Source organism: Plasmopara halstedii (genome assembly GCF_900000015.1).
Source record: "Plasmopara halstedii genome assembly, contig: Scaffold_614, whole genome shotgun sequence".
Classification (NCBI taxonomy): domain Eukaryota; phylum Oomycota; class Peronosporomycetes; order Peronosporales; family Peronosporaceae; genus Plasmopara; species Plasmopara halstedii.
This window is the reverse complement of record NW_020187532.1, coordinates 3,349,107-3,372,676: the sequence shown is the minus strand read 5'-3', so window position 1 is coordinate 3,372,676 and position 23,570 is coordinate 3,349,107. Positions and strand designations below refer to the sequence as shown.

Sequence of the window (23,570 nt, the reverse complement as noted above, 5' to 3'; positions counted from 1 at the left end):
GAGACGGCCGCTCCGATCAGTTTCAAATATATAGATCTGAATGTTTACATGAGATCTTCTTATATAAATTCCCACAATACATACATAAGGTACAAATGGCTGGTATAGCCCATTACATCATCCCCTCTTAAAGTCTAAAGGCTTTGATGCGTTTGCAGATCTTTTGGAGCCGTTAAATTTCCGATCACCAGTGAAGCGATCGAGTGAACAAGCCGACATTAAAGAGCGTTCTACCCTTAACCGACAAAAAAAATCCTTAGAACTTTTTGATGTGTTCTCCATTCTCAATCAAAATGGGAGAAAAGGTTCTGAATGGAACATTTCTTTTATTTGGTGTCTGATCAACAATCGTGATGATTCAACCCAGCTAAGCTTTACTCTTGGAGGACATTTGTTCGCCGTGAGAACGAAAACAAGTCGGCGCTGGCAGAACTCTCAGTCACGGAAGCTCTGGTCGTCATTGTGTTGCCTTTAGCAACACTACAGGCGATTGTCGTAGCTGCGGACCACGTCGGAGGCATCAGAATCCAAGGCCTGACGATGTCCGAGTCCAATGGGTAGCCGCGCCACCAAATTCTTTGAAAAAATGATGGTTCAACTGCTTCTTTCCACGATGACGAATCGAGCAAATCTCGTGATCGACGATCGTCTCATCCACCTAATGACGCTCTTCACGAAAGTATGATAGAGGTGGTGGCGTTGAATGTGAAAGCGATTGATCGACATCGTAAGTGGAAGAGCGCTCATCACGGACAATTTGAGGCAGGACAACAACGTTGCTCAGTGCTTAAAGATCACTGCGAGGGCTTTTCGAACCTTGTTGCAGGACACAACTCGAAGCGCGATCGTTCCGCTCAATGCTTCGCTTTACAGTCCTGTTTTGATCGACGGTTTCAACAGGTTCATGATGTGCTTGTTCGACTCTGGAAGGATGAGAAGTCTCGTAAGTTGGCTCACAAAACCTGTTACGCTTTGTTGAAGCGGCAAAATCTGACATCCCGGTACTCCGGTTGTGAGTACCATTCTCGCTCCAAGCGTTGGCACCAGTAAAGGAGCTTTGCTTTGATGTCCTTCAACGCTTGTACGCCGAAACGAATCTCCACGGTGAAGAGTTGGTCGCTCCTCACGGACAGATGAAGAAACTTCATGATCCGTTCAATCATCAACTAAAAGTAAATAAGGATCGGCAGATCCACTCGGAAGGTACAATTTTAACCGACCCACATAAGATGGGGGAAGTAGGCGCATGCGTGTAGAGATGGCTACTATATACGCATCACCTTTGCATTTTATTACCTTAAACGGTCCAATGAATCTTGGCAAAAGCTTTCTGCCTCCCAAGTTGAACACTGCATGTTCAGGCAGATTAGTCGCGCTAAGAAGTACAAGACTATTGACCGAATAACTATACCCTCTTATTCTTCCTACTACTTGTTCTTTCTGCAGATCCTGAGCTTTCGCAATTGCATCTCAACCAACCGCACAATAGCTTTTCTATTCACAATTAAGTCATCGACGTGACATTCCTCACGGCTTGTCATGTCGTCTAGAGGTCTCATAGGGTCAAACTTGCATTTTTCTTTGTGACAGCATTTAGGTCAGACTGTGGCTCTACAGCCATAACTTCTCCCCACTTAAGGTAGAGACCTCACCCATAATAGAGATAGGTACCCTAGGATGAATACAATAATTCACATAAATCGGCGAATGACCTGTCGAGATATGCGTGGAGTTGTTTAACGCAAACTCTGCATGAGTGAGAAATTTACTCTACTCTTTGAACGATGTAGCGTAACTACGCGATACGTCCTCTAGGACTCGATTCACACACTCTGTTTGACCGTCCTTTTCAGGGTGTAATGCTGATGACATGGAATTTTTTGTGCTCAAGGGTCCTAACAGTGCTCGCCAAAACTGCGACGTGAAACGGGCGTCACGGTCACACACGAAGTCAACAGGAAAACCAAGCAGACGGAAAACAGCGTCTACAAAGACCTTAATTGTCTTTTCGGCATACATCATATCCGAAATAGGGTTTAGATGAACCATCTTGCTGAATCGGTCCACTAATACAAGGATACCACTGCGTTAATGTGTGTCACGCAGAAGTCCGAATCTGAAGCTCATACTCACAGACTCAGTTGGAACCGCCAATGATCAAAGTTGGGCCCGAGCGGAGCCCGATGGTTTCGTCTCCGGCAAATCTCACAAGTCCTAACTAACTTGCGCTACCACTGGCAGACAGAAGACATTGCAGTGCTTTGTCGAAAGGGTCTTTAAAACATCTAAACAAGTCCTCATGTGTCTCATCAGACTTGTAAACTTCGACAATTTCATCGCGCACTGTAGGCATAGCTTGCATTTCAATCGTCTGCCATCATCGCGTTGTCGACACGACTCGCGCATGTTTTCGTATATGGACTTTGGATCACAATCCGGACAATTTGTCAAAATATCGGCTAAAAAGTTTGTCCTGTCTGGCTTGTAGTCGACAACAAAGTTGTACTCCGCAAAGAAAGACAACCATCGAGTTATTCTACGCGATAAATGAAAAGTATTTTCTGCTGTACGCAGCGCGGCATGTTTTGTAAGGATCTAAAAAGCACTTGTAAATTACTCAAAGCTTACATCATTGCTAGAAGCTCTTTGTCGTGTACTGGATAATTCCGTTTTGCGAGTTAGAGTGGTCACAACTGATCCGAAACAACTCGCGTTCGACCCTCATCATAGCGTTGTATCAACCACAACCAATAGCATAATTACTTGCATAACAGACCACATGAAATGGCTTAACGTCGCTAGGACAGAACCTTACTCGAGCTCTTCTTCGCTTCTGCAAATACCGCCTGGTGATCTTTTGACCATTCCCAATTAACATTTTTTTAAAATAAATGCACCAACGTTGGTCAAAATCAAATATTGTTCTCAGCTGTGTCACATTGTTTGGCACATGCCAATCATTGATAGCTTTGACTCTCTCCGGATCAACATAAACACGTTATTTTTGCCCACGAAGTAGCCGAGAACGGGGATCTCAGGTGCAAATAAAATGCACAATGTCAGCATAGAGCTTATTCTCTCGTTAGACTTGGAACACTTGACAAGATGAACATTGGCATCAGACTTTTAATCTTTCGTTTTCTTACTATGAACGAAAAAATCGTCAAGGTAACTCGATTCAAACTCTTTCAGTAGACAAGGAATCGTACCCGTTCAGTTGAAAGTCGCGGAAGCGTTCTTCAAGCCTTGTAGCATCACTTACCATTTCCTTAGCATACAACTAGATGTGCTGACTGCAGTTAGTGGTGTATCGTTTTCGCGCGTTCTTGTCTAATTGAGAATGAGTATCCACATATATACCAAATAAGATTATTCACCACTAAATTGTGTGTTTCACACACTGCGGTGCGACACTTAGTGTGCTGCGGTTTGATTACGTGTAAAGTTGATCCATTTGCTATTTTCGTTGACTTCATGCCATCTAGCACTGGAATTTTGCTGTCATGCGGTCCTTTTTGTGCTCAAGCTTCACAGCTTAGCCATCGCCAATCCAACGAGCTTGAATTGTTGTGGCAATGACTGCGCTCGCAGCTCGAGGAGAGCAAAAGAGCATTTAATTCGAATTGACTGGCCTCAAGTATTCAATGCGCACAATCGACGAAGATAAGATCGGTTTCGAGAAGAGTATTTTTTGCGTCTGCTAACCTTCTTCGCATTGACCAGAGCCTCCTTGATCTTCTTCCATTGCACACTTTAGTAGTCGGCAATGGTCTATAGCTCAGTTTGAGCAAGATCGATGGCAAGTTCACTCGCACGAACAGATTCGAAGGTGTGCATTGCGACTGATGCCGACTTGCTTGTCTGGCTTTTATAATCTTTCGTCGCCCATTGCAGAAGCCTTGCTATTTCTTGTATTTACTAGCTCGTCTTCAAAAAGCTGTTTGACCCCTTCTTTCTTTTTCCTCGACAAACGCCTGGTCTTTTGTGCGAACATAATTGCACAGCGATCGGTCCTGCTAGCAACTCACATCGAAGCTTCCATCACTGCATCACCATAAGACCCCACACTTTGCCAAAGTGGTGGTGATCAATTTTCAACATGATCTCCTTCCCACTGGCAAACCAACTTATTTTCCAATGCAGTGACGACATAGCGTGTCTTTCGCACAAAGATAACGCTCATGGTGTGTTTTGACGTGCAAAAATAGATTTATAGCAATCCCAAAATACAATAGACCTCATTATTAAACGTTCTTGTCCGCAGACGCAGTTACCAGCCTTGAATCGTAAGACGAATTATCCATTGACATCACAAGGAGTGTGAGGCATAAACGCTCAACAAAGAATCTGAGAGAGTCGTCTATGGAGACCTAACGGTACAATCCCACACCGCAAGGAGCTTGTTCGAATCTTTAATGTTGATGAGCGAACGCAAAGCACATCGTTTGACATCTTGAGTAGACGAGCATGTGATGGACCAAGAAGCAACAAGCTGCTTAGTTCCGCATTGTCAGGTCGAAACATGGGGGAGATTCCCAAAAATTAATGTGATTGTCAGCACCACCTGTCACGACGCCACGTCTGTCTTGACTGAAACTAATGAACCAGACAGCGCTACCAGCTTGTGGTTCTTCATCCTTGCACTTATATTCTCTCGAGCTCATGTTTGCATAGCTCCCAAAGCTTTGAGCCCAACACAACGTGCATTTTGCCCAGTGCAAACACCGCTGATAATGCAAGAGACAGGCTACTGCTCAATTTCAGAAGCACTGCAACGAGAACGAGTTCAACATTTAAACTGAAGTTTCTGGCAGTGATAACATTAGCTGATTGTATGAGCTGATCGCGGCCTGGTGCACGTTCAATTGATGGACATTTAGTGTGAGTGCATGCGATTTGCTATACCGATCTTCGAAAGCAGTTGCACACGGCGAAAGAGTTTAGGTTTTAATGTTATTGTTCTGTGGCCCAAGTTGTTCGTTCTTGGCCTCGTCAGAAGAAAATGTAAAGGACTTGAATCGACGATCTTACCACACAAATTAGCTCTAGTTTGTCCGTGGCCGAATTGCCTGTGGCATCCTCCTCCGAATGTTCGTGTTCCTTCAAAGCCGTCTTTGGAGTCGTTCCCGTCTAAAGACCTCGTTGTGGCTTCCTCTTCACCTTTCACTCACGCGCTTCTCACCACGTTGGTGTGCCTTTTAATCTCGATAGTGAATCGTACGCGATAAGTCTCCTGTGACTTTCCTGCACTTTGCGCTGATGACAAATCTCCCTTATCTTACTCGCACAAATGACAGTTGCTCTGTAAATACTCCCTAAGAGCTTTACTGTCCCCCTTTTGTCGTCATTTTGGTGCTGCGCGCTCCACACTCAAAATTGGTTGTCGGATGCGCTTGTTAGTAGCCGACCACCCATGGGATTCACTGCAAACGACTTTGCCCACACATGTTTGGACACAGTGCTGCGTCTCATGGTCCCACCTTGACAAGCGTGTCTTAAGATCTGGATGCTCAGGTCGTAAATGTCGGAAAGCAAGCATTCTTGTGACGCTTTAGACGAAAACGACCCGTCCAGCTCACCAAATCGAGCCTGATGTACAAGCTTCAACACAGGCCTTGTTGCCACCTAGCATCACAATTAAGCTCTGTCGACAACTTAAATAGACGCACGATTCCAGTTAAGTAGCCACAGGCCACGTCGTTGACGTCAGGACTTGGAGCCAAGAATGTGATCTGATGTTCAAGTCATCAGATCATTGACCAAGACGACTAAGTCGTACTTCAATGAAGGCAGATCGGATTCGGCAGGGGGAAATTTGCAGCATGGGCAACAGCACTAATCTATGATTGGCTAATAGTGTCAGACAAAAAAAAGCAAGAACGAAAATCCATTTCACTTTTTCTGCATTTCTAAACGCATTTTTGGATTCTTGCCAAGATATGGCCAAGCTCAGCATAAAAAACGTCGATGTTAAGGGCAAGCGGGTGCTCATTCGCGTGGACTTCAATGTGCCTTTTGCGCGGGATGGCTCAATTTCGAATACGCAGCGCATTGATGCAGCGCTTCCAACCATTCAATACGTGCTAGATCACGGCGCGAAAGCTGTCGTGCTGATGTCCCACTTGGGCCGCCCTGACGGAACGCCCAATGTTAAGGACTCGCTTGCACCTGTTGCTGTTGTTGTCGAGAAAAAACTTGGTCGTAAGGTCATATTTTTGAAGGACAGCGTCGGACCCGAGGTTGAGGCCGCTTGTGCAAATCCTGCAGAGGGAAGCGTCATTTTGCTTGAAAATCTTCGCTTTCATGTCGAAGAAGAGGGAAAGGGTAAGGATAGTGAGGGGAATAAGGTGAAAGCGTCTTCTGAAGCTGTGGCTGCCTTCCGCGCCTCGCTAAGCAAGCTCGGAAATGTTTACGTTAACGATGCCTTTGGTACGGCGCACCGCGCTCATAGCTCAATGGTTGGTGTGAATCTTCCGATCAAGGCCGCTGGCTTTTTACTTGACAAAGAGCTTGTGTATTTTGCCAAAGCACTGGATGCCCCACAGCATCCATTTGTATCAATTCTGGGCGGTGCCAAAGTGGCTGATAAAATTCAACTCATCATGAATATGCTTGACAAAGTAGATGAGATGGTTATTGGCGGTGGCATGGCCTTCACCTTCAAAAAAGTAATTAATAATATGGATATTGGAAGCTCCCTTTATGATGCTGACGGTGCCAAGATTGTGATGGAAATCATGGAAAAGGCCAAAGCAAAGGGTGTGACTCTGCACTTGCCCGTGGATTTCGCTATCGGCGACAAATTTGCTGCAGACGCTGCTAAGAGAATTTGTTTGGAAGAAGAGGGCATTCCAGCTGGTTGGATGGGCTTGGACATCGGTCCTAAGTCGCAAGAGGCGTTTAAGGCAGCTGTAGCGAAAGCCAAGACGGTCGTTTGGAATGGTCCGATGGGTGTTTTCGAATTTGACAACTTCGCTGACGGTACGAAGGCGGTTATGGATGCTGTGGTTAGTGCCACTGAGTCGGGTGCAACTACGATCATTGGTGGTGGTGATACGGCCACATGTTGCGTTAAATTCAAAACGGAGGACAAGGTCTCCCATGTGAGCACAGGTGGCGGTGCTAGCCTGGAGCTACTGGAGGGTAAGATTTTACCTGGGGTAGAAGCGTTGTCGTCAGCGTGACTGTTGGTGTCTTCGGTCTGGAAAAGCATGCTGTAGGTAATGCTTTTTTTTCACGAGATTGAATTACTTGAATTGCAGCGTAAGTTGAAAGCCATTGACTAAGCATCACTTGATTTAATACAAGATGGATCAACAGAAGATTTATACAAACTTTACAAAGTTTAGAGGCAATATTTGCAAAATACGTTACACTGTGCTAAAAACAAATAGTGAAATAGGCAACATCTCATACCAAAGCAACGTTGTCGCCGTTGCTCTCAGCATCTAACTGCTCAACCAATCTGCGCAAAATTAATGTCGCCACGTAGCTCTACAACTTCTAATCACTCCCCCCAGATGGTAGTGTCAACAAGATCGTTTAACAGGATTCACAAGTTTGGAGCAGCAAGAGCAGCAAAATCCACAGAATAGGGAAGCGCTTAGACTTCTGTAGTTGAGTAAGAGCCCGTATAGCTCATCTGGTCAAAGCCCGTCATAGCTGCGTAATTATTATACTGCTGTTGGGATTCGTTATACTCACGTTCAGCTTTGTGGCTGTTCCATTCTTCCATCTCACTCTTGTAGCGCGCACGATCGGCTTTCTCCTTTTCGACAAACGGAGCTTTCTGCTCGTCCGTGGCCTTGGACCAAGCTTCACCCAATTGCTTTGAGATTTCCGTATTTTTCATGTCCTGATGTTCAGCTTTAATACGAGGACGCATAACTTGACTATAAAAGAGGAATGCCGAGGACGCGCGCTTGGGAGCGTCTGGATGTTTCTTAGCTCGCTTATTTGGCACCCGAAGAGGGCCATCGTACGCCGCCATCTCTTCTTCGTAGCGTTGCTTATCAGCCTCAGCCGCCACCTTCCAGGGATGCTTATCTTCTTCACTCATTTTTCCCCAAGCGTCAGCGATGGCGCGCATCACGTCCGTCACTTTTGAATTGTCAGGCATCGTAGACTTGATCTCTTCGCGCTTTTCCATGGAAAACAATATGTAGGGAGACTTGCCACGCTTAGGCGCGCCAGGCGCTTTCTTCTGTAGGCGCTTACGCTTCTTTCCGCCAGCAACTTCGGTCTTGATGGCCGCCCAGGCTGCACCAGCTCCGTGCTCATTTGCCGCAAGTGGTTCCATGCTGGTCGTTAGAGGCGCGAAAAGAGCTTGACTTCTCTTGAGTATGCCGTATAGTCAGCGCAGGCAAAAGGGAGAATGGAATGCTCATTATACCATACAAATTTCCTGACAGCTGGCTCTGTTTAATTGTGTGAAGATATAGACATGATTAAATTATAGATATTATACGTCGCCCTCCCCACAGAGCAGCGTTTCTACAATCTTGGCCAGCCAATAGGGAATCATTTAAAATTTAAGCATAGCAATCGACTCAAATTTTTACCATATATGAATAGATTCTTTTCAAAGTTTTCATGTCAGCAATAGCGTCTCGAACCGAAATGCAAGATGAAGGTTACAAGCTCATTTCAAATGCTGTTCGGCAACAACATCCAAAATTCCAGGTACAATAAATACGTATGTTAAGTGTGGTGGCTATGTCGAAAGATCTACTATTTAAAAGTGTGCTGATCGACGAATAGACTGTTTTTTGTATCTAGCAGTCGAAGGGGAATTTAAATGAATTGTACAGATAAAGTCCAAAAATTGATGGTAAGAAGATATTTTTTGACTGATACAGGGCAGAAAAGTATTTCAAATAAAAAAATTGCAATGCAGATTGTGGGGTGTAAATATCATAAATGGATACTTACAAGACTGAGAGAACAATATATGCCTATACAGATGGTTGTGGCTTAGTCAAGGGAAGCTGACGAAATGATGGGTGAGCTACATCACGAAAAAGGACATAATCTCAATTACTTACCTCTCAGTTTAAGCCTGTGATTTTTTAATCAACTCTCGTATAATAGATCGCAAAATATTCCAGAGAAAAGAAATGCATATATATAAATACTCATTAGATAGCTACTTTAATGATTTTTAGACTTGTACATTTACTAATTTAAACAAGGTTAGCGCTCTTGGAGGCTACCTGTTAACGCAAAACTAAATGACCTGTGCAAGGCGACGACTGAGTTTAGCAGACTGTATTTATGGTTGAAATGTCAACTTGTTCCATCCTTCATACACAAGTACACTTACTCCTGTCTTTAGTCCGTCTTGAAGAAATAGACCAGCTGTTGGCAAGCCCAATCTCGCTTATTGCTTGCCTGAAGGCGCTCATCAGTAGAGAACGCACTGACATGACGTAATCAGAATATTTTAATTCATATGTCGGTCGAAGTATGACTCGACTTTACAGAGCTTTGTGAAACAAGACCAATTACATCAAGCGCTGAGACTCTCGGAAGCAAAGGCCGAAGGAATTCCCACCTCAAGATATGAGAGATCGAGACGGCTGCGGTGCGCTCGGTGAATAACGCTTAAGTTCATTCGGCCCTTTTTACTGTAAAGTGTAGTGACGATATCAGAGAGTTGAATTTATCGACAACTTCCCTCACCCATCTGGGCTATAGTCGCATTGTCAAGGAGGTACGGGATTTAACAAATACTTTAAGAGAGTTGGCGTTATGCCTGAAGTGGTCTGCTTTACTTATTTGGCGCAAGCTTCAAGAGTGAAAGCAATTCGCTACAGCACCGCATTATGTCTACGCAAATACATCAGAGGATATCCTTCATCACACGATCAAATTATTTCGTCTGATCATTCGCGGACAGATGTTCAAATGTGGATATATCCAATCTGGTGCTCAGCATCCTGACGGCTGCGGTGTGCTCGGTGAATAACGCTTAAGTTTATTCGGCCCTTTTTACTGCAAAGTGTAGTGACGATATCAGAGAGTTGAATTTATCGACAACTTCCCTCACCCATCTATCTGGGCTATAGTCGCATTGTCAAGGAGGTACGGGATTTAACAAATACTTTGAGAGAGTTGGTGTTAATCCTGAAGTGGTCTGCTTTACTTATTTGACACAATCTTCAAGAGTGAAAGCAATTCGCTACAGCACCGCATTATGTCTACGCAAATAATATCCATCATCAGACGATCAAATTATCTCGTCTGATCATTCGCGGACAGATGATGAAATGTTGATATATCCAATCTGGTGCTCAGCATCCTGAACAAAGTTTAGCGAAAGCATGCTGTAAGTTGTGAATCCCAATCTGATTCTATTGGAGACAATCTTTGTTGATATACCCCTTTGGCCGTATCCTCACTGGTATCGATGTCGCCGACAGCAGCAAGACTAGCCATCGTGATTGAAGGGTTAACAAAGATTACAATGCCGATATTACCAGAAGAGTTTATTGGGCTACCGAAAAGTAAGTCGGTACTTCTAGACTGCTTATGATCTGCTGAATTGGCAGGCTGGTCAAAGCTACCGCCGCATGCGCAGAGGCTTCAACGTTTTACACGTACCACAAGTGTATATACTTACACGTGTTGAGCCACCAGTTCATAGCGCATACTAATCTAAACGCCTATTCTTATTCCAGGCAGTCATCCCATGTGCCTTGTATAGCATTATAATGTCAAAATCATCATGAAATACTACCACACGTAAAGTCAGTGTTGTGATACAGAATTTTGTGGGAAAAGGAATAGTGCTCCCAATAAGCAACCAAGGGCGTCAATAATGCGGCAAGAAAATTTATGATTTCCGTATCTCACTCTTTTGTCAGCGCAACACATGTTGCGTCTATTCCGTACGCCGTAAATATTGCTCCGTCGGTTGGCGAAGTCGCTAAGGTGATATGCGACGGTGTATAGTAAAGGTGATTGTTTGCCGCCACATTTTTCTTAATCCGGCTTATACCTGACCTCGAATGTATCTCCGACAATGAAGAATAATCGTCTTGGCAATTACTGTATGAGAAGAAGCGGTGTCGATGTCGCTGTAAGCGGGGATATACGATCGGTATAGACCACAATATCGGCCAAGAGTTGACCCTGAGCTAAAAAAGGGTATATATCGTTTCAAATAGCTTCCTGTCGCGACATGGATAGCTGGCTAGACTAAAATATGGCCACGTGTCATGAACATCGGCATCTGTTTGGAGTAAGGATAGCGAAATCTAATTAAATGTATAACTAACAGTCAGTGACGAGCGGCACCCACTGCAATTTCAATAAAAGTCAGATGAACGCGGAAGGTGTCGATGCGAGCCGAAGATGTCGAACCCCTCCGTGAAGATGTAAAATGATACCAACCTTGCAGTAGGGTTTATTGCCATTGCTACGATAAGAGTTCGCACCTTTTGAACATAATCTTAGATCCGGCGGGTGAATTTTGTCTTGAAAAGCACGTTATTTGCCGGCATAGGCGCTGAGAATTAACGGGACATTTGCTGATACTTTACGTAAGGGCCTATTCTTGCGCACGTGCTCGTAGTTGGTAGACCATAAGCGCAAGGCGCTGTTGCACCACCTAAAGCATGGCCGAAATCATGTCCATCTCGATTTTGACAGCTCAAAGAGAGATTTTTTCGGACTCTAGCCTCAAAGGGCGAATTATTAACGCTTGCAGTTTATGGTGGGTGTCGTTCATGCTCCCATCAACACCGAGTTGGAACGTTGCACCCTAGTTTTTGACGCCTTTTGGCAAAGAAATTTCTTTTCTATAACTTATTAACTCATTTATTGATCCCTATGAGACCGACGACAGGGGTGATCGTACTAAGCATATGTACCTGTCCTATCCAAACAACTCCTGTTCCATGCAGCAGCGGAGCTGTCGTAGATCTTTCGCTTAGAGGTAGCTGGGTTACGGTCGGTGACCTTCGTTCGAAACTTAGAACCAGTACGAGTGTAGAGGCCCGCAATTTACTTACTCCAAGAGTGAATACATCCTTAACCCAAGGCTGGCGAGCTCTTCCGTTTAAAGCGTTAGCTGTATTTCTCGTTTTGCTTGCTGCAAAGCTGCAGCGGGGTTGCCGAAGCTCTTTGCTTAGAGGAAGCTAAGCTATGGTCACCAACCTTGCGTTCTTTACAAGAACCAGAACGAGTGTAGCGGATCGCAATCCACTACCTCCAAGTACTTAAAACCTAACCCGAGGCAAATGAACTCTTCTGCTCAAAATTAAAACTATATTTATTTGTTTTAGTTGCGGTAGAGCCGCCAGTATTTAAAACCCAAGGCTTAATACAGTAATACCTAACTAGTATAGTAAAATCTAGTTAATACGCCTGCCACGTAGTGGCTTCTTGTCACGGTGTAGCCACACCACTGTGTTATTACACCAACTTGTGTAGTCCACATCTATTTTTGGCCACGCCATCTAACCTTTTGCTATAGGGTACGTGCAACCCCGTTACAAAAGCCGCCTATATCTAAATCTATAAGCATTTCCATCTATTAGTAAAACCTAATTAAATGTATAACTACTGGCTGATCCAGCCAGTACTGACTACTTGTTTAAGTGAAGCCACACCATCTTGTGTTAGCCACACCTTTCCAACCAGTACGTGAAACCCCGTTATACATGCTCAAATACACAATAGTCTCAAGCAACTGGTTTTAATTTTGATGCCAAATGTTATCAAGTCCAACGGGGTTGCCGTGCATCGTTGGAAAACGATATTTTGAGTCAAAATGGCTCGCCCAAACGCACTGAGAATGGACCAACCAAGTCGACCCAAAAACATCTAACGTAAATAAGCATTTCGTTCGCTCTTTTATTCAAAGAGTAACATACATATATGACTGATTATACTTAAATACTACCAAATACATGCATACATAAATTGTTTCTCTATGTTTTATGATAGTGTATCCATATTGCTCGAGGTGACTGTACAGGGTATAAAACTGTGTTACCAATACTTTGGTGTTGCTAATGGCCAACGTGTATTTTGTACAAAAGTGTAGTAATATAGACGCACTACTGTGTGTACATACGTCCCGTTACACCTGGTCGTAGCTAGACTCATATACATATATAGTTAAATTTTGAAATAAAAGAGAAACTTTGACTCGCTAAATAAACGATCCCTCGGAAAAGCAACTTAACACACAAAGCTGGCTAGTGGATTAACGCAACTCCAAAATTAAATATGCTTAATCACTTTCCTGATCCGTGTAGACATCCTGGTGATATTGATGTGTGTCAATGTGCACACGGTGAAGGTGCAGCAGCACTACGTCGTCGTCCAATTAGCTCGAGTTCCTGATTATGTGAGATCTGGTCTTTATTCAAAGGAAATGGCACAAAGTTGTCAAATCTTGATTACTCGGATGCACACGGTTATGTAATAACACTGGTCGTAATTTATATATTAGAGTTATACAATTGTAGTTTTCGTTACATTTTCAGAGCACATGACTAACATGTGTTCATGTACGATTTGACGGTGGTTCAAGCACGATTGCAGACACGAGGTTTCTTACATTCATGAAGTTTGTATTCTGTTGCTTTCCTTACAAGTTAATCGCAGAATATTCAAAATTCTGGCCTGAGAAATGCTTCAATAAACACGAGGATTTTGGGAGATAGGGCAGGACAAACCATGTTCGCGGTAATTTTCTTATGTTGTGGAAGCACCGATAATTACAAAGAGTAAGAATGTGGGGTTTGAACCTACTCGTGAGATTGTCATTGTGTAAAAAATACAATGTAAGGCGTGCTCGATACATACTTGTGAGATGTATTCTAAAGTTATGTTTATAAACTGCTCAGCACAGATAGCTTGGCGTATGATGTGTCAGTTATGCTCTGTATAAAATTCTTTATTTGGAACTTGTCGTCTATTGTATTTCTGTTAAAGTCTTAAATCCAACAAAAGAAAGCTCTTTGCCTATTCCAGATCAGATACCCGAGCTTGCGAACACAGCAACGGCGGTCGAACTTCGTCTCATATAAAACCAGGACATGATTTTCTCACAATCCAGACGACACTTTTGGTAGTACGTCGTTCCGCGTCAAATTGTTTTGTTATATTTGGCTTACTAAATCGACTTCCCGAGGGATTAACTACCGTACAAACAAAGCGAATGATCTATGTCTCGTCTCTACATGTACGCGAGCACAAACAAACAAATTGTAGGCTTGCACATACCACTTGGCGTGACTACATGCGCGACATGCCATATTGTGCTAAATTGTATTTTCACCTGTGGTGACATGACGACAAGACAGTTCTTTGTCTTTGGATCTTGAATGAAAAATATAACTTGATCCTCCTGAAGTTCGAGCAGAGAAAGAAGCTTACTTTTCAATTTTTCGACCGATACAACAATCGCGGTCACTTCTCAAGCATGAAATTTTTTCTGCGAACTTCCGCGATTTCAGCAGTGTTCATGCTCCCGCACATCACTGATGCTTTAAATGTGAGAATGTATGGCATGAATTACAATACGCGTAAGGGATGCGATTGGGAACCCGAAAACATCAAATGCAAGTCCGCGACTGAAGTGCAGAGGGACTTGTATGCATTGAAAACAGTTACTGACCGAGTGCGTATCTACTCGCTCGTCGACTGCAATCAAGCGGAGCACGTACTTCCAGCTGCCAAAAATGCCGGTTTGCAAGTCGAGCTTGGAATCTGGACAACTGCCAGTCATGATTTTCTTTTGCAAGAGAAGGCCAAGCTTGCCTGGCTCATTGACACAGGATTATACGACAACAATGTAATCGCTTTGCATGTTGGCAGCGAGACCATCTATCGCAAGGAGATCACAGCCACCACTGCCATCAATTACATGAACGAAATTCGTGACTATCTTCGGAGCCGCGGATTTCAAACGCCTGTGACCATTGCTGATGTGATCGACATCTACTATGAAAACCCGCAACTTGTTGATATGGTTGACTTCATTGCTGTAAACATGTTCTCATATTGGGAAGGGGTGCATGTGAATGACGGCACGTCAAGAACGCTTGACCGCATCCGTGCTATCCGTGTTACAGCTGTAAACAAGAACAAGGTTATGATTCTCTCTGAAGTCGGATGGAGCTCGGGAGGCTACAACACGACGACAGGCGAGTCTTCCCCTGCCGCCCAGGCCAAATTTTTTTCGGAATTTTTTCAAATTGCTCGCGCGAGCAACATCCTTTTCTACTGGTACACTGCCTTTGACTCAGAGTGGCGTGTGAGGAATGGCGGATACGATGTAGAGCGTCACTTCGGAGTTTTCAGGGAAGACGGCAGTATGAAACCCAATTTCGAGCAGCTACAAATCGGCTGGATGGAGCCTACTGTCATTCGCAGTTCTGTGACGAACATGCTGCTGTCCACAAAGGATGAAAGCATCTTCATGTCAGCTAAGGTCAATGATTGGCTGGTGAAAGAGCAGCAAACGTGGTTTTTTGATCAGTACACTCAACAGGTGCGTTCGCAATACAGCGATCATTGCCTGGATGCATACCAGCCTTGGGATGGAGGCATTGTACATCCTTATAGCTGCATCGACGACGAAAAGAACCAAAAATGGAGATACGACAAGGATACCAACAAGCTTGTACACGCGACTTACAACGGAATGTGTTTGGACGTGGACCCGGCACGGAACAACATAGTGCAGCTGTATGGTTGTTCGCCCAACAATCCGAACCAACAATGGGTCGTCCTCACATGGTCAGACTCTTAAGGCATCCAAATATTGTGTTGCTAAGACTCATTCTTTCTACACGCACTGGTTAACAAAATGATCCTTTTTTGAAACTTCTACTACTTTCTTCGCAGTCAATCGTAGTGATACGACTACGCGCACTACATCTTTGTATGCTCTCAGACCTTCGCTAAATGTGAAAAGCAGTATGAGTGTTTTAAATAATCTAACAGCACTTACATACTCGTGTTCTGCTATTGACAATTCGTTTTAATAATTTTATGATGATGAACCGACAGTATTATTACAGGCTCGTCCTGGTCAAGATTACCCGTACTCAACCACATTTCGAAAAGTAGTCGTTTGATAATTACAAAGGCACTTGTTTTGGAGAGATGCACAAGTGGATTTTAGTTATGTATATTAAATTAGGTTAACTATTCAACTATGAAAACCTAAGGTTTTAGATATAAAACAATCTAAAACAGTTTCAATTGAACGGAAGAGCGTCTTTGCATTTGTTAGGGTTTTTAAGTAGCGGATTGCGATCCGCTACACTCGTACTGATTCTGGTATAGAGTGTAAGGTCAGTGACCTTAGTCAAGCTTCCTCTAAGCAGAGAACTACGGCAGCCCTGTTGCCTTAGGTAGCACTTGTAGTTTAGTGACGCCTGTTTTGTTACGACTGATCCTCTGTGAGGATGGAGCGATTCTCCAATTTGCCCCACGGCATCCAAGGCGGGCTTAGAAAGATGATGTCCCTGCTTTGCCCTGAGGACGTGCAACAACTTACTTCGCAAAGACCTGAGGCGATAAGCGCGCGCCTAGAGGCATTTTCAAACCATGAAAATGCTTTGTTATAGGCTGCCAGCGTCGACTGCGTCCATGACGCCACTGTTGACGACGGATGACTCCTCCCAACCTAGGCCGCTCATGGTGAGTGTTAAGCCCTTCGAGGATAAGAATGGAGAGAATTTCATACTCCGGGGGATAGAGGCCGAGGTAGCTATGACATCCGCCATGCTTCAGAATGAGCAACAGAACGTGGCGCTAGCTATCTCCAAGCTCGGAAGCCAAGCACGAGAATTGGCATTTACGTGTGAGCCTTCGGTTGAAACGGCGTTCCCCACCCGGAAGGAGCTGAAACGTCAGCTTTGGCGAGTGTTCTTGCCGACTTATAGGGCATATCGCGTGAGATCGCGTTTTCTTGCTGCCCGACAGGGCAAGAAAGAGTTGGCGGACTTTGTCCAAAAATGGAGAAGTCTTATTGCCGGGATGGCAGCGAACCTCTACCCGAGGCGGTCGCAATGACCGTCTTTATGGGGGTTCTCCGCACTGGCGTGGCCAGAATGGAAGTCTTCATCCGTCTTCTTCTGAAGAAGCGGTCAATGTGGTAATGAATGCCGAATTCAACTTTAAGGCAGCACGACTTGTTTGGAATGCGCACCCTCAGGGCGAGACGATCGGGCCTAAGCCTATGGATCTCAGCTATGCTAAGAAGGAGGAGGGAGAGTTCCGAGCTGCTGAGCAGCGTGTAAACACCCAGCGGTGTTTTGTTTATGAAGACATCCGTCACCTTCGGACAAGTTGTCCCTTGCGCAAGGTGCGTAAGAGTTTGTCAAACTGACGTCCCGCTTCTAACCAATCTGGTTTGTCGTGGGGAAACGAAAACACCCAATAGGCGCGGGGCGTCCTACCGACTTCTGTTGAGCCTCGAAGAGGTAAAGGGCAACAGGGCCCAGCCCCGAAGAGCTGCATGCTCTTGAACACGGAACGTTTGTGCAAGCCGGGCTTGGTGGTCGTAAAAGCGACTGTGAAGGGCTTTGATAAGCTATCGGGAATCCTTGTTGATTCTAATGCGTCGGGCAATTAACTCAACACTTCACGATCAAAAAAATAAGCTGTATGCTGACGCGCTGGATAAGCGAGCTTACAATACACTAAGGGTGTATTATTTGTCCTCATCGCATCAAACACCACTGGTCCTCCTATATTTCAGACTCCACTCTCTGCGTGTCGCGATATGCCAAATTGTACCGATCGCTTCGAATAGTCTGGATATTGAATCTTCGTGCCTAGCGCTGATGTTACAAACATCATGCCGCTGCAGTTTTGACATATTTTAAATTGTTTAGATCCGTCTTTGGTGCCTAATCGAGTCCTTGTAACTATTCGGTCTATTTTGCTGAAGTCGATATCGCAAACGCCAACGCAATATCCGCGTCGGGCCTTTGGCCATACTTAATTAGCCCGCTATAAAGGTTTTCCACTTTCGCGCTTCCGTGTTATCCTTGGATCATATCTTACCGCATTTAAGGTGTCTCTTTCCTGCATCCTGCCACCAAGACAGTTCTTGTTGGACTGCGCGAGATACACCAGCTCTTTCGCTTATCGCAAGTTGTCCGTCCGCGCCGGATCTAACCCACACAGCATTGACTTTTGTCGTGGAATTTGCATAGAAAGTAATGCCTGTTAGAAGGTTGTTCATATTCTTAACTGTTTCAGTCAGCGCCGCGAAATATAAAAATTGTTCTGCCCAGCTTCGCTCACCGCTTTTTACCAAGCGTTATGCCTCAAATTGGCGGTATCTTGTTAGTCAACATCTGTAATTACCTCTAAACTGCACGATTCATCGCTTCTCATCATCCTTTTATCTGCTGATTGTCAAATCTTTAGGCCCTCTTGACGTGATGTTGGGCCAGTATGTCGACCTGAACGTCTTCTAAAACCAGGAATCTACAAGCACTGAATCTTCCAATTAAAGTAATTTTTCCACGACAAAGTATCTACTAAATCCATAGACCAGTTTCCTTCCGCTGATTCGCCTAATTCCTGTCGTACTCTGCCGCGCGTTTGGTACTCTGAAGCCTCTCACATGCACTGCGTGTACCTGTTACCGTTATATTATCGGTGGCATATATTGTTGCGGTAGTTCAGTTTGTCTAACCTGAGCTTTCAAAGTTTGATTGTTTCATTTCAAAAGTTGCCGATATTATACTTTTTGATGAGCGGAGATTACTTCAGCGAATCCTCAAACGGCTCCATTCCGTTACCCGGCGCGGACTCATACATTGCAAGATGACAAAGAAACTCTTCGTTTTGTCATCTCAGTGCCTCCAGCCAATTCATCCGTTCCACAATCCCGCTCACCATTTGTAATACAATAACTTGTCCGCCTTCCAGACCTCCACCATAACCCTAGATCGATACTTTATCTGGCGATAAACGAAATTTCTCGGTCATTACCCATCGTATGGCAGGTAATCGTAAGCAGGTAATCGTCGCGACAGTCAGACAACTTCATCCTCGGTCCTTAGATCTTTATATATTTATACCCAAAACGCTTTCTCGCTAGTGATTTTGGCTGGGGTCGGTGGGCGATTAAATAAGCGTACATCTGAATTTTTCCGTTTAACGTTATCACTAACTGTTGAATAGCGAGCGCGATGATCAGTAAATTGCCTGGTTATTTAATTAAAAAGGTAACAGTGTGGTAATGAGCGTCCAGACCAAATTCCCAATGCCGATCAAATTTAGTGCTTTTGTTTTCTTGGAGGAGACATCTCCTTAGAATTTGGATCACACGATACAGCGCAATCTGTCGTCTAATGCGCTGATTTTGTATCGTTGACCTTAGCCGTAAGAATCGGAACCACTGTGATCGTCATATGCCGGCCGACTTATCGCGGTCGAATTCTGTACACCCAAACTTGCAGACAATGATGCGACCTATACAGACCATTCGACAATTTCGCTCCACCTCCTACTTTCAAAATCAAAACAATGTTGTTAGTTTCTTTCACCCATTGTGTCATTCTTACTCTTTGCAATCAGAGCACCACTGTGCTAACTTTGTCTGCTTTTGCATGCGCTTCCAGGATCAGAGTTCGATTCCTTGCGTACCCACACCGCTGAACGGGCAATCTAAAAAGGCACGGCTCAATGGCTTAAAACCAACCGCGTCATATTTGGTTAGAAAGTCACGGTATATATTGACCAGAATAGTAAAAGTGACTTTTTGAGTTTTTAGTGATACCACAGGCCTCATAGCGAGTCACAAGAGACAGCCGTCTTTTAAAGTGATCATTCTGTACGCTTCGCCTCTTATCTGCATGTGTTCCGCGCTAGGTATGCATTCTTTTCGGTGGAGATTGTATAGGACCCCGTCGTGGAGCTCGCGACAACGTTTAGCTTGTTACAAATGATATTGATCAACGTCTCGAAGGTTGTTGCGACAGTCGCAGACTCAGAGTGGGCAATCTGATGACGCAAACAAAAGACAAAACAACGGTGTAAGCTTCATTTAGGTCACCAGAAATACATTTTCCGCATCCAAATCATCTTAATTTCGCCGCTTGATAAAGTTAACGAACTTTTTTTGAATAGGTTTGCAAAAGCGGATTTGATAAGCTAATAATTTTTCTGTACAAAATGCCCGAATGATCAATTTTACTTAGCCGCATTTGTCGTTCCTTCTGGCATTGAGTCTTCATCAACTAGATAGTACCAGACTTAAAACTATACTTGCTTCACTTTATCCTATTCTTGGTAGGTCTCGAATGTATAACATACTTGACAGTCCAAAGCGGGAAGCGATAATCATTTGCCTGGAGGCTCTCACCAGTTATATAAATGCGCTGGTACAACAATTTCAGGAGCGCCTCACCATTAGTTAGTAAAGGCTGAATCGGCTTATTACCGAGGGCTGTTTATGTCAAGTGCTCGGCCTATCAATTGCAGGGACAATTTATTTTGGATGAGACGAGTTGAGATAGTCAAACGTCGGTCACACTTTCGACGGACATCGGAAAGTCATGCGCTCTTCAAGCTACCTGGTCGCGCACAAGAATGAGGATCTGAGTGCTCTGCGGAATAGATATTCTATTCTTGGATACTATTGCGGCGACGTAGGGAACGGTTGGTCACACTGGCTGATGCGGCGAGCTATATGCTGTCAAACACATTACCCATTTTGGGAAATAAGACATAGCTGTGATGAGACGCGGTCTTAGAATGAGATGAGAAGTAAATATCTTCTACAGAGTGTGTCTCTTGTGGCACAGAGAATTGCCATGTAATGTCGCAGTCCCTCGACTACAACTCGGGTCAGCATTTAGTTTCAATTGTAAGATGGGGCTATCGAAATCACTTTATGATGTGAACATGAAAGTGTAGTGTATTTCGTGGTCTAAGACAACGATCTATTCACGACGAGTTGGTGCGGCTTAGTGCCGCAATCGCCTGAATAATAATGGGCGGGAATGATCGATTGTGAGCCACTAGTAATTATGTTATCGTACTGTTAAGTCAAGCGTACGGGAGAAAAGTTCATTTATTCGTAAATGATTTCTCAAAGTAGTCATAGGTCGTGAAGGTCGCCTTTCGGTACTTCGACAATAGATTCTCATCGAGCATGAATAGCGATTTCTTTGGAAAGTGTGCAAAAATTGCAAGAGGGCGAAACACCGAGGTTATACGGCTGGTCCTGTGAAATGAGTTGATATCACCATTCGTCACGAATGAATCTGTAGTTGAAATGAAATTAAGAAGAGGAAGAGAAAGGAATAGATAGGCTGTTCTCAAAGATACTACGAGCACTTTGATACTTAAGCGAATAGTGACGAAAGAACCACCAAACGTGTTGCTCCCCGTTCGGGAAGGGAGACCTGGAAAAAACTCTATCCTGAAACTAAATTTCGCGTCACATGCTAATTATTCACATTGAGACACCAGTGTTACGTCATCAAGCTATCATCCGTGCAAAGCACGAGTATTGATTGGTTCGATAGATATAAATTTCTCCATTTGAAGCCAAACTTTTACTATCATGTATAACCAACGGCAAGTGGCGAATCGTGCATGTTTATAATGTAGATACCAAGAAAAAGATTGCCGAATAGCAGCTTAAATGTTTGGCTATTGATCAATAATGTTCAGCAAGCTGAATGTTAATCCCACTGCCGATGAGATACAGTGTCATACCACTCACTCGTATAGAAGAATACTTCAAGCCGAATGGTCTGGGACTGACTCCTATTTTTGAGAACAATAAAACGCGCAAGCGATGCTCGACACTGTGATGACGCAGCTTTTAAGTTGCATCGTGCCTAGCACAAACCTATTCAGATGATGTTCTTATTCATAATTATACAGAGCACAGAAAATTGATTGTGGGATTCCCAACAAACATTTGCAGTGCTCAATTGTATGCGCTCAAGCAAGCTGGTGACAGGCTCGAACAAAAAGTCTCTAGGATGCTCGATTTAATGCATGGTTCGCGAGAGATCATGCGAAGATCAAGCTCTTCGTGGAGTGGCCAGTGACACTGTCACATGACAATATTAGTAAAGCTACTAGGTTTGGTCAACTATTCACACATATTTAGTATAAATATAACTTTTCACCATTTTCCTTGTAGATATTGTCAAATGATGCTAGGTTGCGATAAAAGAAGAGCATTCTAGAACAGTAGAAGGAAGCCTCCTGTATGCTTGATTTTGGCCCTAACGGATTTGGTTCGGTCACCATGTCGTCTGTGAGGCTTCGGCTATTGTTCGTAGCCTAGGATTTATGCCAAGCAGATGCAAAACGTGAGTCTACTTTATCGCGTCTATCGCAATTTCAAAAAGATCTCTTCAGCTCAAGGCAGAAAGCTACCTGCAACGAAGTAACCCTTTTCAGGCGTAGGATACAGTTGTAAGGTTCTTAACGCATTTAGATCCATGCGATCGTGCGTTGTTGCGCACAGTGACGTCGTGACCGTATTTGTTGCATAGAATGGCAAGATTACCGTAATTTTTGTCGAGCATATCCTCGGGGTACAAGCCGGGTTGATTTGGTAGCGGATGCGCTTTTGCGTCTCGCAAAAAATGAGCTGGCATGTGTCTCAATGAGGCGATATGGGGCATATGCAGCATGTATTGTATTGTGACACTTTAAGAAGTTGTCAGCTTAAGCACATCGAAGCGTTTGGTTGCACGTTTGAATCACTCTTTCTTCATTTAACGCTTGCTGAATTTACGGTATAGCAAGGAGTGATGATACCTTTTAATTCGGATCTGGAGCACATAATTATCGTACTACCACTTGGGTGGCCTCATTGGTGATAGGAGACGTACGGATTAGTGAAAGCCGTATATGAATGTTTAACTGGTTTATTATAAATATGCTTGTGAATAAAAATTACAATTAAAGAATCTTCGCCATATGCGACGGCGCCCTTGATAAGCACGTCAATGTTCACGGTCCATAAGCACGGCCATTTTCTCTAGTAACATATTGGGCGATACCGGCATTGCGATATTTGTGTGTATCGTCTGAGCAAGATAGCTAATCTTGCTCCAGTCAGCAGCACCGTAATCGAGCCAAGTATATGCCATAAGTTGAATGCCAACAAGGCTTACATGGTCTTATTTTTCTATATCGATATCGTGCTTGAGCGCTATATTGTGGCAACTCGTTTAAAATGCCCGGCAGCAGATTGGACATGCTCAGCGCTGACAGTCTCCAGAAAGTTGGTCAAACGGAGCATGATAAGTAAATGGTGGGGAATATTTTTCAATGTATTTGCGTGGGCTGGGTCACCAATAATGAAAACTCAGGTTTAATTGCTATTTTCAGGAGCCAAAATGATCTAAAATCCAGTTTGTTTTAATATAATAAAGTCTCAACAGCTATAAATTCGATATAGCTATATTGCATTGGTATTGCATGGCGTGAGGCTATCAGCCCACGCGTTCAATGAGTTTACCTTTTAAAGTACTATTCTCATTCGCAACAATATTGTTCACGATTGTTTATCATGCACCATATTTGAAATTCTAGAGTTTGGTCTCAGGGTC

At 43.9% G+C, this 23,570-nt stretch overlaps 5 protein-coding genes across 5 annotated transcripts; 2 read left to right on the top strand and 3 right to left on the bottom strand.

Moving 5' to 3' along the window:
* Positions 1–5,939: 5,939 nt before the first annotated feature.
* PHALS_12629 (phosphoglycerate kinase 1) lies at positions 5,940–7,184 on the top strand (the record flags this gene model as incomplete). The annotated part of the gene is made up of 1 exon (XM_024728220.1): positions 5,940–7,184. The coding sequence occupies one exon, from the start codon at positions 5,940–5,942 to the stop codon at positions 7,182–7,184; it is 1,245 nt and encodes a 414-aa protein (XP_024578719.1).
* A 419-nt stretch (positions 7,185–7,603) lies between these two features.
* On the bottom strand, positions 7,604–8,299 carry PHALS_12628 (high mobility group protein; the record flags this gene model as incomplete). Its single annotated transcript, XM_024728219.1, has 1 exon — positions 7,604–8,299. The coding sequence occupies one exon, from the start codon at positions 8,297–8,299 to the stop codon at positions 7,604–7,606; it is 696 nt and encodes a 231-aa protein (XP_024578718.1).
* A 6,138-nt stretch (positions 8,300–14,437) lies between these two features.
* On the top strand, positions 14,438–15,769 carry PHALS_12627 (ricin b lectin-like protein; the record flags this gene model as incomplete). Its single annotated transcript, XM_024728218.1, has 1 exon — positions 14,438–15,769. One exon carries the CDS (start codon positions 14,438–14,440, stop codon positions 15,767–15,769), a length of 1,332 nt encoding a protein of 443 aa, XP_024578717.1.
* Positions 15,770–18,465: 2,696 nt separating this feature from the next.
* On the bottom strand, positions 18,466–18,704 carry PHALS_12626 (uncharacterized protein; the record flags this gene model as incomplete). The annotated part of the gene is made up of 2 exons (XM_024728217.1): positions 18,466–18,590; positions 18,677–18,704. 2 exons carry the CDS (start codon positions 18,702–18,704, stop codon positions 18,466–18,468), a joined length of 153 nt encoding a protein of 50 aa, XP_024578716.1.
* A 1,271-nt stretch (positions 18,705–19,975) lies between these two features.
* Positions 19,976–20,222, bottom strand: PHALS_12625 (uncharacterized protein; the record flags this gene model as incomplete). Its single annotated transcript, XM_024728216.1, has 2 exons — positions 19,976–20,026; positions 20,103–20,222. 2 exons carry the CDS (start codon positions 20,220–20,222, stop codon positions 19,976–19,978), a joined length of 171 nt encoding a protein of 56 aa, XP_024578715.1.
* Positions 20,223–23,570: the final 3,348 nt, after the last annotated feature.